At 46.4% G+C, this 16,451-nt stretch overlaps 1 protein-coding gene across 7 annotated transcripts in view; it reads right to left on the bottom strand.

Moving 5' to 3' along the window:
* Positions 1 to 16,451, bottom strand: part of ACTN4 (actinin alpha 4) — an 80,463-nt gene that overhangs the window by 20,187 nt on the left and 43,825 nt on the right. For 3 of the 7 annotated variants that reach the window (XM_073321879.1, XM_073321882.1, XM_073321877.1), the window contains exons 4-10: positions 12,517 to 12,603; positions 11,725 to 11,812; positions 11,117 to 11,195; positions 10,575 to 10,656; positions 9,557 to 9,642; positions 798 to 890; positions 288 to 518 (exon numbers count right to left, since the gene is read on the bottom strand). In XM_073321879.1, coding sequence (XP_073177980.1) covers positions 288 to 518; positions 798 to 890; positions 9,557 to 9,642; positions 10,575 to 10,656; positions 11,117 to 11,195; positions 11,725 to 11,812; positions 12,517 to 12,603 — 746 coding nt within the window. Of the gene's footprint in view, positions 1 to 287; positions 519 to 797; positions 891 to 2,309; positions 2,383 to 8,892; positions 8,979 to 9,556; positions 9,643 to 10,574; positions 10,657 to 11,116; positions 11,196 to 11,724; positions 11,813 to 12,516; positions 12,604 to 16,451 lie in introns of those variants that run through there. The other 4 variants (XM_073321878.1, XM_073321880.1, XM_073321876.1 and 1 more) reach the window with 2 other exon arrangements.

Below are 16,451 nucleotides of genomic sequence, written 5' to 3'. Positions count from 1 at the left end.
AGACACTCGTGTTAGCACTGCCAGGAAGCGTGCAGAGTACGGAGGGACCACCCACAAGGCATCCAACATTTGGCTGCAGTACCCCATAAGCAGGTCACCCAAGAGGAAGTTGCTTCTGGACTGTTAATAGGAGCTAGTAAGCAGACTCAAGTCAGCTTTCGGTACAGACCGCTCCCTCTTCATCTCTGCCAAATTCAGTTCTGCTTACTCCACTGTGGTAAAGGCCTCACTCTGCTTTACCCTTCCCCCTCAGTGCCTCATTGCTTCAGACAAACACCGTTACTCACCGAGACCATCTTGCCCTCCGAAGGCATGAAGGCAGGCCTGTTGCTCAGCCGGAGTTTAGTCTGCAAGGTGTTGAAGTTTATCTCCAGCTGACACTTCTCCTGCACTTTGGGAGGCTTATGGACACGCCTGTAGTCACGGAAATCTTCCAGTTTTTGCTGCATCTCTTGAATGGTCTTCTGTGGGACCCGGTCCTCCAGCCAGGGGATAGTGCGTTTAATCCACTCCAGCAGCTGCGGGACGAGCAGACACTGGTTAAGTAGGACGTGAGGAGCAGCAGCAACATACCTGTCATTGGCCCTTCAATGGGGAAGTCGCAGTCATGCTGGGGAATGTACCAACTGACACAGAATATGCCATGGAGCCATGTCTCTCCGGCTATTGACATCCCTGATCTCTCACATCCCAGAAGCGTAGGCCACCCTCCACAATAAACCACCAGGATCCCTGTCGGCCTCCAGCTCAGAGCTCCTCTCCACACAGGAGAGTAATCAGAAGGCAGGGGGACTCACATCAGATGCCAATTTCTCATAGTCCTCCATCAGGTGCTCGTTCTCCTGGTTCACAGCCAGCACTTTGCAAATCCGGTTTGCTGCTGTCTCAGCCTGGGGGGAGGCAAAAGGGGAGGAGGGGGAGATTTTAGACCCATTTGCAGCAGAGCTGCAAGGACAATGCATGAAAGGAGAAGCCAGCAGTGTTACGATCTGTCCAGCCCCCACAGAGAGGAAAGGAAAGCCACTCGGAAGCTAGACCAGTCCCCTCAGAAGGGCTTGCTGGCAGGTTTAATCCGCACTTGCCATGTCATGTGGAAGATTTACCCTGAGGCTTCATCAGCTAGAGGATGCCCCTTGCATAACTTGCCATGATAGCGCAACTCACCCACCAGGGAGGCTCCCGTGGCTCCGGCTCCCAGACCGGCATTGCCTGTGCTAGTGGGACTAACTGGAAAGTAGGTGCCATGTTACAGATGTGCCCGCTTCCTGAGCTGCCCTGGGAACCTCCAACAGCGCTTGGGTCTTCGGGATCGGTTGGATCCAACTGATCAAAGCTTTTTCCAAGCTCAGCATAAGCAGGTGATATCTGAATGGCTATTGGCCAGAGCCCCTCCACTGCCTTGAGGGGGAAGATTAAGCCCTCTGCACATTAATGTGCATTTCCACAGCACCCCAGTCAGGTAGGCATGCCCCCATTTTACAGATTGGGAAATGGAAGTGACATGCCACTGAGTCTGGGGCAAAGCAAGGAGAAAGACCTAGATCTCATGACTGCTCCTCATGTGCCTGTATCTCCAAGGCCACCCATCCCCATGGCCTTGTGAAAGCAGCTAGCTAGCTACCAGAGTGAGGATCTGCCCATCACTGCAAGACTCTGGCGCCAGCCTATACCAATTATGAAAGTCTCTGACTTGGCACCTTCCCACTGCTGCTCCCAGAACCCCTCCCCAGCATCCCATATCTTCCCCTAGGCACCGCACCTGGCTCTCTGGTTTATAAGAATGGAGCACATGGTCAGTTGCACCCGCCAACAGTACAAGACCAGATTGCTGCATTCTTACTTGGAGTGTTAACTGGCTGGACTAACGCAGAGTTCGTAAATTAGTATTTTGCCAAGTAAGTGTGTTTGTAGTAGTGTCAGAATCCCTCCACTTTGTGTATTCCACTCCTTATTCAACACCCGTTGACTCCTAATAATTAACGAACTCAGGATTTAGCTCCAGAATTAGCTATTTGTCAAATCACTGCCTGGGTAGTGTTCCACAGCATTTCAGCAGCTGCATTTTGGGTTTGGGTCTTCCCAGAACTACGGCACTGAGCCATAAGCATCCACGTGTTTAACAATCATTTCTCTTTGACTGATTCCCGTTTGCTGACTGATTTCACTGCAGCCTTCCGTACCGTACACACGCCTTCCTTCTGCCCCTTCCTCATCTGTGAGGCAGGTGGGGTAAGGTGAAATTCCCTTGTGTATTAGGTAGGAGAGTGGCATACGTGGATGCAAAGAAGGAAAGTCAAGAGATCAAGTACCTTGTAGGCAGCACAGAAAGAGTCCAAGAGGAGGAGTTGAAAGCCAGACATCAACAGAAATAGTGAAGAGGGTCTATAGGAGGATGGGGAGAGGAAAACAGAGCTGGGGAAATGAATTGCCAAAAAGACTAGACATCAGAAGTTTGATTCCCTTTAGCAACAAAACATAAGTGATAAGCAGTCTGGATTCTAGGCTGTATGCTTCTCCTCACACTGCTGGGTACCACTTAAACATATTAGACATGCTCATGATGCAGCACACATCAGTTGCCACCTCAAACTTGGGACTGGAATTAAGAGCACGACACACAAGAACATTGGAAAAACCACCGCATGCTACGAGAAGCTAATAAATACCAGCTGATGCCACGAACATGCCAGCTGTGCTCCTAAAGATTGGGATCAGACAAAGAACAATAAAAAACACTGGCCAGGCTAGAATTTCACACATTACACCCTCCCAGGGAGCGCCTGGGAGAAGTGCTAGCTAATACACTCAACTTCAGACTTTAATAGAAAAATTTCAGTCCAGATGGAATACGTATCCAGTGTGTGTTTTTCAAACATTGGCTAACAAGGTTAATGCTTCCAGCCTATAAAAGTTTCACACTTTACGAACCAAGTTAATCCTGATCTTTAATAATCACATCCTATAGCTGAACAGGATCTAGCGCTGACAAACTTATGCAGCATGTGGAAAATGTTTGCCCAGAATCCTAGATCTGCACTAGGAATTATTATAGGGAAGTTCTACGGCAAGGGTGGGCAAACTTTTTGCCCCGAGGGCCACATCTGGGTATGGAAATTGTATGGCGGGCCATGAATGCTCACGAAATTGGGGGCTGGGGTGCAGGAGGGAGTGAGGGCTCTGGCTGGGGGAGCGGGCTCTGTGGTGGGGCCAGAAATGAGGAGTTCAGGGTGTGGGAGGGGGCTCTGGGCTGGGACAGGCGGTTGGGGTGTGGGAGACAGGAGAAAGGGCTTCGGCCGGGGGTACGGGCTCTGGGGTTGGGCTGGGGATGAGGGGTTTGGAGTATAGGAGGGTGCTCTGCGCTGGGATGCAGGGGTTTGGAGGGGAATCTGGGCTGGGCGGCTCAGGGGTGCAGGCTCCAGGCAGTACTTACCTCAAGTAGCTCCCGGAAGCAGCGGCATATCCCCCCTCTAGCTCCTAAGCAGAGGTGCGGCCAGGCAGCTCTGTGCACTGCCCTGTCCGCAGGTGCTGCCTCTGCAGCTCCCATTGGCCGTGGTTCCTGGCCAATGGGAGCTGCAGGGGCAGCGTGTGGGGCAGGGGCAATGTGTGGAGCCCCCTGGCTGCCCCTCCACATAGAAGCTGGAGCAGGTACATGCCACTGCTTTCAGGAGCCGTGCAGAGCGGGGCAAGCCCGACCCCACTCCCCAGCTGGAGCGCCAGAGTTGGACAAGCCCCAGACCCTGTTCCCCAGCAGGAGCTCGAGGGCCAGATTAAAACGTCTGAAGGGCCGGATGCTGCCCCCGGGCAGTAGTTTGCCCACCCCTGTTCTATGGCCTGTGTTACGCAGGTCGGACGAGATGTCACAAAGGTCACCTCTAGTCTCAATCTATGAGCCTTAAAACATCAGTCATCAGAGTGCCTGTGGATGAGGTAATTTACTGATTAGGTACAGCTATGCCATTCTGCCTTTAGCTGAGTAAAACTTCTTCAAAACTGATAGGCAGTCAAGATGCAAGCAGCTACTCTTTGCATAAAATAGCCCTCGTGAGGATCCTCAGCTCTTCCCTAGACTATACAACAGATTAGATCAATATCTGCTACTATGGGCAAATCAATTCCTAACGAAGAGAACCATTCAAATCCAGAATACATTTCAAGGAAGCCATGATGCCTACAAAACACATGAATGATTCGGCTACAGGAGAGCTGGCTGTATTTCAAGGAATCCCTGTTGAGGTTACAGGGACAAACCATCCCGATGTGTCGAAAGAATAGTAAGTATGGCAGGCGACCAGCTTGGCTTAACGGTGAAATCCTAGCGGATCTTAAACATAAAAAAGAAGCTTACAAGAAGTGGAAGGTTGGACATATGACCAGGGAAGAGTATAAAAATATAGCTCGGGCATGTAGGAATGAAATCAGGAGGGCCAAATCGCACCTGGAGCTGCAGCTAGCGAGAGATGTTGAGAGTAACAAGAAGGGTTTCTTCAGGTATGTTGGCAACAAGAAGAAAGCCAAGGAAAGTGTGGGCCCATTAATGAATGAGGGAGGCAACCTAGTGACAGAGGATGTGGAAAAAGCTAATGTATTCAATGCTTTTTTCGACTCTGTCTTCACTAACAAGGTCAGCTTTCAGACTGCTGCGCTGGGCATCACAACATGGGGAATAGATGGCCAGCCCTCTGTGGAGAAAGAGGTGGTTAGGGACTATTTAGAAAAGCTGGACGTGCACAAGTCCACGGGGCCGGATGAGTTGCATCCAAGAGTGCTAAAGGAACTGGTGGCTGTGATTGCAGAGCCATTGGCCATTATCTTTGAAAACTCGTGGCGAACGGGGGAAGTCCCCGATCACTGGAAAAAGGCTAATGTAGTGCCAATCTTTAAAAAAGGGAAGGAGGAGGATCCTGGGAACTACAGGCCAGTCGGCCTCACTTCAGTCCCTGGAAAAATCATGGAGCAGGTCCTCAAAGAATCAATCCTGAAGCACTTACATGAGAGGAAAGTGATCAGGAACAGTCAGCATGGATTCACCAAGGGAAGGTCATGCCTGACGAATCTAATCGCCTTCTATGATGAGATTACTGGTTCTGTGGATGAAGGGAAAGCAGTGGATGTATTGTTTCTTGACTTTAGCAAAGCTTTTGACATGGTCTCCCACAGTATTCTTGTCAGCAAGTTGAAGTACGGGCTGGATGAATGCACTATAAGGTGGGTAGAAAGTTGGCTAGATTGTCGGGCTCAACGGGTAGTGATCAATGGCTCCATGTCTAGTTGGCAGCCGGTGTCAAGTGGAGTGCCCCAGGGGTCGGTCCTGGGGCCGGTTTTGTTTAATATCTTCATAAATGATCTGGAGGATGGTGTGGATTGCACTCTCAGCAAATTTGCGGATGATACTAAACTGGGAGGAGTGGTAGATACGCTGGAGGGGAGGGATAGGATACAGAGGGACCTGGACAAATTGGAGGATTGGGCCAAAAGAAATCTGATGAGGTTCAATAAGGATAAGTGCAGGGTCCTGCACTTAGGACGGAAGAACCCAATGCACAGCTACAGACTAGGGACCGAATGGCTAGGCAGCAGTTCTGCGGAAAAGGACCTAGGGGTGACAGTGGACAAGAAGCTGGATATGAGTCAGCAGTGTGCCCTTGTTGCCAAGAAGGCCAATGGCATTTTGGGATGTATAAGTAGGGGCATAGCGAGCAGATCGAGGGACGTGATCGTCCCCCTCTATTCAACATTGGTGAGGCCTCATCTGGAGTACTGTGTCCAGTTTTGGGCCCCACACTACAAGAAGGATGTGGATAAATTGGAAAGAGTCCAGCGAAGGGCAACAAAAATGATTAGGGGTCTGGAACACATGACTTATGAGAAGAGGCTGAGGGAACTGGGATTGTTTAGTCTGCAGAAGAGAAGAATGAGAGGGGATTTGATAGCTGCTTTCAAATACCTGAGAGGTGGTTCCAGAGAGGATGGTTCTAGACTATTCTCAGTGGTAGGAGAGGACAGGACAAGGAGTAATGGTCTCAAGGTGCAGTGGGGGAGGTTTAGGTTGGATATTAGGAAAAACTTTTTCACGAGGAGGGTGGTGAAACACTGGAATGCGTTACCTAGGGAGGTGGTGGAATCTCCTTCCTTAGAAGTTTTTAAGGTCAGGCTTGACAAAGCCCTGGCTGGGATGATTTAATTGGGGATTGGTCCTGCTTTTGAGCAGGGGGTTGGACTAGATGACCTCCTGAGGTCCCTTCCAACCCTGATATTCTATGATTCTATGATACTAGTGTGCTTTGACCACTGCCCATCCCACTGACTAATATGGTCTCGTTGTTTTCTTGTACTCCGCCATGTGTCTGTATTCATCTGTTGTCTCAGGCTGTGAGCTCTTCGGGGCACAGACTTTCATTTTTGTTCTGTGTTTGTATAGTGGCTAGCACAATGGGGCTCTTCAGAACTAGGGTAACAAGTAATAAAGGAAGCTTCCCCCCATCTTTGGTCCAAGAACTCCCAGGTGTAGCACATCTGGTGCCTTGCATTTGAAATGGAATGTTTCTAGTTCTGCCTGAGCCCCTCTTGGACTCTCATAGCCGGATTCTCTGTTCCCCTGTGCTGCATGTAATCATTCACACCAGTGAAAAGGCGGGAGGAAACACTACCAAACTAGAATAGTGCCATTTTACATGGGTGTAATGGCCAGGCACTTAATCTGGACTTGGGCCTCAGTTACTGATGTCAGATCGGAGACTAGTTTCAGCCTTGCTCCAGTACCGGTTTAACAAGTAATACAGACGCTACAGTAACACTTGGTTCAGTAGCATCAGAAGGCCCCAGTGGTGCTGGCTTCTGTACAAGCCTAGAGGGCAATCATGATCCCTGCCCCCAAAGAGTTTACTCAACAGTTCTCTTTAAAAATCAAAGCCGGACAGGCACCCTTGGTCTGCAGCAAGGCATCGAAATGTCTCATTCATCCCCTGAAACCTAGTTAGCACTAAAATGGCATTTAAAGTGAATCAGCAAGTAAAGATGCGTTTCGAACGTCTAAACTACAGCAGCTACACAAGCAATTAAAGACAATCCAACTGACCTGGATTTGCATTCTAAATGCTAAAAAAGATGCTAGCATTTAGTGTGGTAAGGGAAGGAAGGGAAAACCACAGTTTAAGAACACCAAGAGCAGAAGCAGCACAGAAATTCCTGCTTGTAATCTAGTTTCAGATTTTAGTCAGCAGAGTCCCGGCAAGAGTGTAACCATAGTAGATTTGATATTAACAGAGGTGCTTGATTCCAAGAACCAGAGGTATAATGACTTATCACAATTGAGATCATAGTGAGTCAGGGCAATGCCAGAGTCTAAGGTAAGATTTTCCAGAGAGCGTAAGTCCCGTTTCCAAAAATGACTTAGGCACTTGGGAGACAGTCTCACTGAAAATTAAGAGGCATGTTAGGACCCCAGAACCAAAGTCATTTTTGAAAATGGGACTTAGACGCTCTTGAAAATGGTATGACAGTAAAAGTCATCAAGTGGCGGTATCTAGCTGCCATTGAAAGATGTTCTTCCCTATCAGTTGTCTACATTAAAAGCCATATTGGTTTCAGAGAACATCTGTCCTTTCCCCTACAATAGCAGAGGGTAACAGCAAGGCTAACCTATTATGGATTTGGGCATTGTCAGGTAAACTCTTCAAAGAGTTGACTGTTTAGTTTGCTTGTGCAGTGTTTAAGCAATGTCTGATTGACAGAACTCTAACAAGTTTGTGTTCCCAGACCTAACCTTCCTAGTGATATTCTCCACCGCCGAAGAAACAAAACCACCCCAAATGGCAATATTTAAGATGAAATGGGGCCGAGAAGGATATTCTAGCTAAACAAGGGAAACCAGCATTTAATAGAAATGCTGATGCCAATTTCATTTGGCATGACTTTTGCTGCCGTGCCTAGTATGAGAGGCATATTAACAGCAGTGATAAGTGTTCTGGATAAGAACTGTAACCGCGCATGAGAAAGCAAACAGGATATACACAAGGTTAAACTGTCATCACAAAGACTTTCAAATGATTTTGGTGATGCTGTTATCCTACGCGCCAATCAACTGACAGCAGTGCCATTTGCACAGACATGGCATTTTCATGGGAAATGAAAAGCCTAATGCAGAATCAAATTTGATTAAGTCAGCAGAGTCATCCAGATTTGTGCTCATTATGCTAGTGATACAAGAGTCCCACTACGATCATAAATACTTGCATGCTAATTTCAGCTGAGCACTGTGTCAGCTATCCTCCTGCACCATAACAGCCACTGGGGGCTGTCATTTGGGCACTTAATAATGCCTCTTCCGCACATCCCCAGCTGGAATATTTTTTTAAAATTTCTACTGGGCCAGCAGTTTGAGTTTAGACATCTTTGTATCAAGCGTGTTAAACGAGACTCAGCCAGGGGATTATGGCAAGCAGCCCTGTAACTGTCACAGAGAATGGCTTGCCATAACGTAAGCCAGTACAGTGCTAGCTTACTCCCTTCCAGCTCCATAAAATGCTACTGTGAAGATCTTGAATCTAACACTAGTGTTTGGAGGACAGTGAAACAATCAATTAAAAACTGAGTGATTACTTCTCTTCTCTCACCCCCATTGGCTGCTGAAGTAGTGACCCTTCATTGGCCGCGCTATGTACAAAGTACAAACCACCCCAGATTTTTATTATTGCCGGTGACTATGTTTTTGTTTCTCCACCAATCTCAGTGGCCAGCGATCATTCCAGCCGTTTTCACTCGTCACATTTCTCATAAGCCCTTCATGCCAATGTAACAAGCCTCAGTGAGTTGCTTAGTGTGCAAGATTAGTGGCAGTTGAACCAGACAAAACATGCGTAGAAGCAGAAGCAATTCCACCTGCCAAAAGCTCACCTTTTGAGCCCCCGAGAAAGCATGGTAGAAGCAGGAAACGTATGTCATGATAGCCTTCTCATCGGGCCTGAGAGTGCCTACAATATCTGCACAGAAAGAAAGGGAGGAGAGAGTGAAGAGAGCAGCGTGGGAACCTCCCAGCCCCTCTGGCATGCAGCTGAGGGGGAACAAGCACTTGCTTCAGACTGGAATCCAAACCTAAGCTGGAGCGTGACTCAGCCAAATGGGCTATTTTGCGGCTTTAAATCTTTCCCACTCAGTTCACAGTTCCTGTCCCTTAAAGTCTGAGACTCTCCCAAGATGAGTAGCTACACTCCTCTAGCAGCCCTTGATTTGAGACCCTGGCTATCGGTCTTGGTATTCAGATTCACAAAGCTCTTGGTTGAAAAGCTGATTTCTCCTGCTGTTTATTGCTATGTAATTCCCCCGCCACTAATGATATAGCCCAGTCACCTACTCTATAAAGATGATTTTTCTGGTCCCTCCAGTGTTACATAATAGCTGGAGCCATGGAAGCTGGACAGCTCCCGGAGCATGTATGAACTAGCTGAGGTTTGCTTTCCAGTCAGCAAGAGACCACTGCCATCTGCAAGAAAAACTGGGTCAGCGTAGGATGCTGCAGTTCGAAGAGTTATAACGAGATGGACACAGCTGCCTCCGGTACCTTCTGCGCGCCAGAAAATGCATGGTAGAAGCTGGATACATAGGTCATGATGGCCTTCTCATCAGGGCGAGCTGTGTTGACAATGTCTGCAAGCGAACAATAAGTGTTAATGCCCTCACGGGGAGGGCCTGGTTTCACACTGAGTCAGACTTGATTGCCAAGGCACATCTCGCACATCATCTCAAGAAACCCGCTCTTCACCACTCGAGTCCTGTAGATAAGCAGTTCTCTAAAAAAAGAAGTGCCAGAATATCTGGATGGTCAGAAGAGGACATCAAAACTGTCCTGGATATACTACAGAACGTGAAAGATAAGCTTGTCAACGAAGACTGAACACAAGCCATTTGCAGCTACAGGTACTGCATTTTACATAGGGCAGCTATTACTGTTTTTGCGACTGTTTTAAAAAGGGAATGTTGGCCCCAGGATTTAGTGGTGGTGATGGTCAAGTGAGATTACCACCACACAAAACAAGAAGTGGGGTGCACTTTTACCCAAAGTAACCAACTGTTACTCAATTGTGGTCTCACTTCTTGTTCAGTACACACCACGGCCCTACCCAGGAAAGGTCACTATGTTCCGTGAGCATTACATTCACAAATGTGAATGAATAGCTGGAAAAGGCCAAGGTAACAGAGGGCAATTTGTTCCGGTTGGGACAGCTTCACTGCTAGTGAAAACAGAATATGGCAAGATGCATTTGACAACAAATTTCTGGTCCATCATGTGTTTACAGAGCTTTACGTGGCCTTTCAAATATAAGCCTAGTCATGGAAAGGGTGGGAGATGTGAATGCTGTATGGAAGGCCAATTCTGACTTTTAAACACAAGCCAGGCTGGCTGCCCTATCAGATCAGACCACCTGATGCCCAGTCCTACGTGACACAGCAATGGAGGAAATGCACTTTCCTCTTGCCTTGACAAGCAAGTTGTTCATGGGACTGGGTCATCTCCACAACAATGGCAGGAACTTCCACTGACCCAGGTGGTTCCTGCTGCGAGTGCCTGGAATGCTTACCCTCGGCATCCAACATCTTGGGGATGTCCAGGTATTTCTCTGCCACCTCAAAGGCGTTGTTCAGGTTCGTCACAGGATCATCCTGGGAAAAGGACAGTTGTAAAAAGTCGTGTGAGGGTGTTATGAACCTGAGTCTCTGACAGCTCCCTCTAACACAGATGGCATGGCTGCCGCAAGGGCTGCTTGGCAGGAGGTCTAACATCTCCCCTATTTCCACTTGAAGGCAGACTTGCTGTAGCATTCATGTCTAACCTTTTCCACCAATGACCCAAAAGTTCCTTAGTCACCTGCTCCCATTAGCCGACCATTCCCTGCCAGACTCAAATTCCTGTCTCACTGAATGGAACAGAGTCTAACTTATGACAGGAAGATCTTTTCAAATCCTGCCTTCTAGCATTGAATTTGCCTTCTAATAAGACACACAGCTAGCAGTGACAATGGGGGCCTGAGAGGTTAAGTGGGACATGTGTTTCCCTGGGGTGCGTCTAGCAGCACAACTTAGCTTCTGAAGAAAGGATAACATGGCCACTGCAGAGATGTACCTTTCTGAGCTTGTCATATTCAATGAGCTCTGGTCTGTGTCTGTGGATCAAGGCATTGAAAGCAAGACCATCCTTCCAGCTACAAAAGAGATCAGAGTTAGATGGCTTGGTGCGTGGGGTTAGATACATGTATCTGTATAATACACTACAGAAAATGATCACCAATACACAGTAGAGTCCAACAGATTATTTTTTTTCCATTCACCTTGATTTAATGCCTCTAGAAGCAGCAGGACTGAGTACTATGCACAGTTAACTGCATGCTTCCTTTAGATCGGGCATTTCAGGTTCTTCCACCCCCAGGCCCTCCTGAGAATGACAGCCCAGATAAGAGGCAGCAATGGCTGGAATTGCAGATTTAACAAGAGCAAAACATGCATGAATTTGGGGGTTTTGTTCCGGCCAAACCATGCTACAAGCATCGCTTCCCTAATGGCAAACCCATTGAATATTTCATGGAGATGCCTGTGAGGCCAAGGGAATGGGCTATTTCTTGCTGTCTTCAAGACACGCAGCAGAGCCTGACAACATGGAGAGCTCTTTCTGAAGCGTGTAAAGGAGCAGACAGATTTGAGCACTTGCTAAGAGGGGGTCTGACAGGCAGTTACCTGATGTGGAAATTTTGTACATTGACGTTCTTGTAGGGCGCCGTCTTCCTCTGACACCACAGCAGCAGGCCTTCTTTGGCAGAGGTCTCTGCAAAAGGCACAGGGCAATTAAGGGACTGTGCCCAGGAGCGTCTCTCTCCTGGTAGAGTTTTAAGCCAAGAACATGAGACAAGAGTGCAACAGATGACAGACTTATCCACAGACAGTAAAGGATGCAACCTGCCCCCTGTTTAGTGTTAGTGTTACAGCATGTGTCTGAGTCACAAGCCAACCTGGTCACAAACATGCAAGTCAAGTATTGCAATTCATATTCAGGGTAGTTTATTTTCCACTGTGGTTGTCTCCAACTAAGAAGGACAGTCTCCAGTTGGCGTGTTGAGTCAAGACAGCTGCAAGTATGGGGTAAAAAAGCTCATCTTCCTTCTATTACCATTAGGTGGTTGGCGGGACTATCCCAAAATCTGGAACAGCACAGGGGAAAAACACCGGCCACCCACCATGCAGTCCCAGATTCACAGGGATCGGGTATTTAGCACTAACAGCCAACAAACCAAGTGAAGCAGAAGCACAGTAACTGATTTACTGAAACCGACAGCTATGCAAAAGAAGTATGTCTAGGAAACGTGATGCATGAGCTGTCCTGGATTACCATAAAACTGCATCAATTCACTGCACCAGTTTTATCTTCCCCATCATACATTCTTTGTGCTGTAGTTACACGGATCCCTCTAATGTGCTGGAGAGCAAAGAAGCAGACCATAAGAACACAGCTTGCACACGCCTGGCTCTTACCTTCCACAGAAATGTCCTGAATGGCAAATCGCAGGATAATTGTCCAAATCATTCCCAATGTCATCTTTGTATTGCCATCTACAATCTCTGTGAAAGCAACAGTGGAGAGAAGAACATTGACATTAAACTCACCAGGGATGGAGGAAAACCTCACTTTCTTAATACAGACACATCAGCAAACAACTTCCAGGTGCAAGCAAGCTAGGAGAAGGATTTCAAGAGGCACTACAGTAAACAGCCATTAACACCTAGAATTTTCCTGGGGTCCAGTTTAAAGCCAAATACTGAGCTCACTGCACTGTCCGCACATCCAGAAAGAGTTTATTGCTTTCTGACTCAAACACTTCAGGATTTTAAGTTCTGGTGTGTCTTTAACCAGTTTACATTTTACTCTATAGAGGACAGAGGGACAACACTTGAATAAAGGATATATGGAGGCTCATCTTTTCATTCAAAGTTGGAGCTCACATCTGAGGACTCAAATCTCTGAAGGACAAATAAGCAGCAATGAGAGAAGGCCTCCACTTTGCATTTCCATACTAGACAGTGGAGCAGAGGTATCAGACCAGTGTTCAAAGCTTCACTAGCAACACTCATGGAGTTTCTGGAATCCAGACTTTAGACTTTGTGTCTAATATACCCGGGTACATTTGGCAATTTTCAAAGAGAGTCAGACAGCACTGGGACAGCCCGACAGCACAAGCTTGCCACGCACAGTTCATCCCCACTCAAATTCCACCCCCCCAGATTCCATGAGCAGCCAAGGCTAATGGCTACAAAACTGACACCTCGGCATCATCATGCAAGGACACAGGAGATTTCATTAATGACCTCACCACAAACCTATATTTAAACCCAGCTCTCTAGAGTAATAGGCTGCAACACCCACTGCCATGTGGACAAAGCTAACTACATCTGCACTCAGTATGTGACAATGCTAGTTAGTCACAGTGCCAGGAGCCATCTAGATACAGCAAGAAAGCCTCTTTCAATCCCCCTCAAAATGATGAGTTTGCAGCCATTACTTTCAACCGTATGAAATGAAGGAGAGTGGGAAACCTGTTGATTATGGAGATTAAGAGACCCTATTTTAGTTAAACAGTGATAGCAAGATGATCATTTCTTTGAACAACTAGACATGGAATTTCTCACGTCTCTTGAGCAGCTAAAAGCCTCTTCCAAACCAAATAAATCCTTGGAAGCATGGAGAATTAAGTCTGGGTACCAAGGGGGCTGTTGAACAGTCACAGCAACAGCTGATGTCTAGGAGGAGAGCTCAGTGGATAAGTTGGCTTCTGTAAATTGAACACCCCACCCCTACATCTTGAATTGCAACATAGCACTAGTTGGAACATGCACTGGTTTCAGGTATAGTCAAGAGAAAAGACACCAGTCACTAGATTTAGAGATGTAACCTCAGTGCAAGCCATGTTACTTGATTAATTCAAACTGGCTCTGCAAGTAGCCTAGTGCCAAGTGATGTCCTAGCAACATCCCTCGGTGTCTAAGCAACAGTGGGAGTTTCACAAGTCCAAGGAACAGGTCATGGTTCTTGTGAGCAAGAACAGGTTCTATAAAGAGAAAGTAGCTGCAGCTTGTATTCCTGGGGAACCAACTGCCATATCAGATCAGCCCAGAATCCTATCCAATGGTGGCCAGCACCAGATGCTTTAGAGGGAGGAAACAGGCAGAGGTTTCTTGCTCCAAGGGGAGTTTCTTCCGAACCCCCACCACTCGGTGGTTTGCTTATACCCTGAGGCATAAGGGATTCAAATACGCTAATAAAATATTTCTGTCTAATGTAACTATATTCCTCAGTGGGTAATTTTACCAAATTTAGTCCCACATTCTAAACTCCAACAAAAATATCAAGGGAAAAAACACATTTAAAAAGGCAGTAGCCTGGACAATCTAAAGGTGGAGAACTATAAATAGATGAGTACTGATGCACGTACAGAAACCACCAATACGGAGATGGAAGAATTTAGTTCTCTTCTAGACTATCCTCCTTGGGAAGGAAGAGAGGAGAGATAACTAGTTTGAATGCAAAGTATCTTAAACTGACAGATTTTAAGTTATTTGCAATAGTGAGAGAAAATACAGTACTTCTCCCTCAAACTTCTCATTTAGAAACTGCAGAGAGACAGACAAATGTAAAAAAAAAACAGGATAAAAACTATTTTGTTTTTCATGCTATCAGGCTTTATTGTAAAGTTTCATTATGGAAATATCCAAAAAACTCTGGTCTGCGTAAATGGAGAAATAGTTTTCCAAAGTGAACTCACCATTAATAGCATTTTAATGGATCATCTATCTGGAAATTCTCACTATTCTGCAATTCTGTGAAGCTCCTCTGGGGGGTCTGTTTAACCAGGGTGTTTTTCTTTGGACAAATTAAATAAATGCAGCTAGGAGAGGCAGAGCCGGGAGTGGGTCCAGCTGTAAAGAACCACTAAAGAAAATCTGAGGTTCTGATCTGAGAGCAGGAATTTTGTTTTTTAAATCATAACAAGTTGACTGCCAGCATATATATGTTTGGCAAAGCTCAAAGAAATACCAGGCCTGGAGACTTGGAACAATGCAAATACAAATATTTTGCTTTTCTGGGCACATTCTTTGATCCACGAAGTAATGGCAATTAGTTTAAAAAAACAGCAGCATGCCGCCATTCAACTGACCATGGAGAAAGAATCATGCCTTGAACTAACTGTTCAACGGCTTTATAGGCAGTCACCACGGTTCAATATTAATTTCCAAGCTCCCAAAAAGCTTTTAAATTGCCTTGAGCATCCTTGGCTTCCCTTGGATGGACCTAACCGTGGAGAAGAGGAGATACTTACAAGCCTTGTTCAGTACAAGACATTCTTCACCCAGGGCTAAGACCACGTGCATTACGCTCAGATACTCTAAGCCAACATTGCTGCTGATTCCACTGACATTTGACTGCATAACAATTCCCAGGATGAGCCATAAGTTTGAGATTTTTTCCTTTCCCACCCTGTTAGCATTCAGACAACAGTAAGGTGGGATCAAGGTCTCTTCAGTATTTTTATGGCAGGCATCAACACTGATATTTATGGTTATGGCAAGTACAAGCCCTGCTTTGTGGCCATGTCTGTCTGTAAAGCCCCATGCATACCGTATTCATCTATTAAAGAGCAGCATCTACTTCCAACTGCAGTAATAACTCCTGATAAATGTCCCCTCCCTCGCCAAATATGCTTTGGTACATACAACAGAAGGACAGCTCTTTTACTTAGGGGGTGAGTTTTAGCTTAACGCATTAATCCAAAATAGAGGGAGGAGAGAAGTAACTCCACCACTGATGAGATGGATGAACCCACACCAGAACTGACATTTACTGCACTCCTGGTGATTTGCCTACCAAAGGTCTGGACACCCAGAATTTGGAGTTGACCTTAGCTGTCTATAACTTATTCTCCAAGTGTTATTCTTGCCATCTAAGAAACAGGCATGGTGAGCATCAAGTTACATTTTAGAAATGAATGAGTTCTACTAAAAAGTGTTTACCCCACATGTTAGCAAAACTACAGCAATTGCAACCAACTACCATTGTTTAAATGCAGTTAGGCTCCCAGTAATATGAACCTCTGGCCCAACTTCTCTCTTTCTATTGACTGAATTATAGGCATTTGGTGTCATTCAAGTTATTTGCATAATCCAGTCTTCTCTTAGTTCCTGACGGAGAGGAGGGCTGAAATGTTCCAACACTTTACTGTATAGAGAAAATAACTCTTCCAATTAGATGGTATGACCTATGACTCCTAATACAGTAGAACCTCAGAGTTACAAACTGACCGATCAACCACACGCCTCACTTGGAACTGGAATTACGCAATCAGACAGCAAACATAAAAAAGGCAAATACAGTACTGTACTGTGTTAAACATAAGCTACTAAAAAACCCTTCCCCT

This window comes from Lepidochelys kempii, chromosome 23, assembly GCF_965140265.1.
Source record: "Lepidochelys kempii isolate rLepKem1 chromosome 23, rLepKem1.hap2, whole genome shotgun sequence".
Lineage (NCBI taxonomy): Eukaryota > Metazoa > Chordata > Testudines > Cheloniidae > Lepidochelys > Lepidochelys kempii.
Note: the sequence above shows the minus strand (reverse complement) of the source record. Positions and strands in the feature narration are given on the sequence as shown.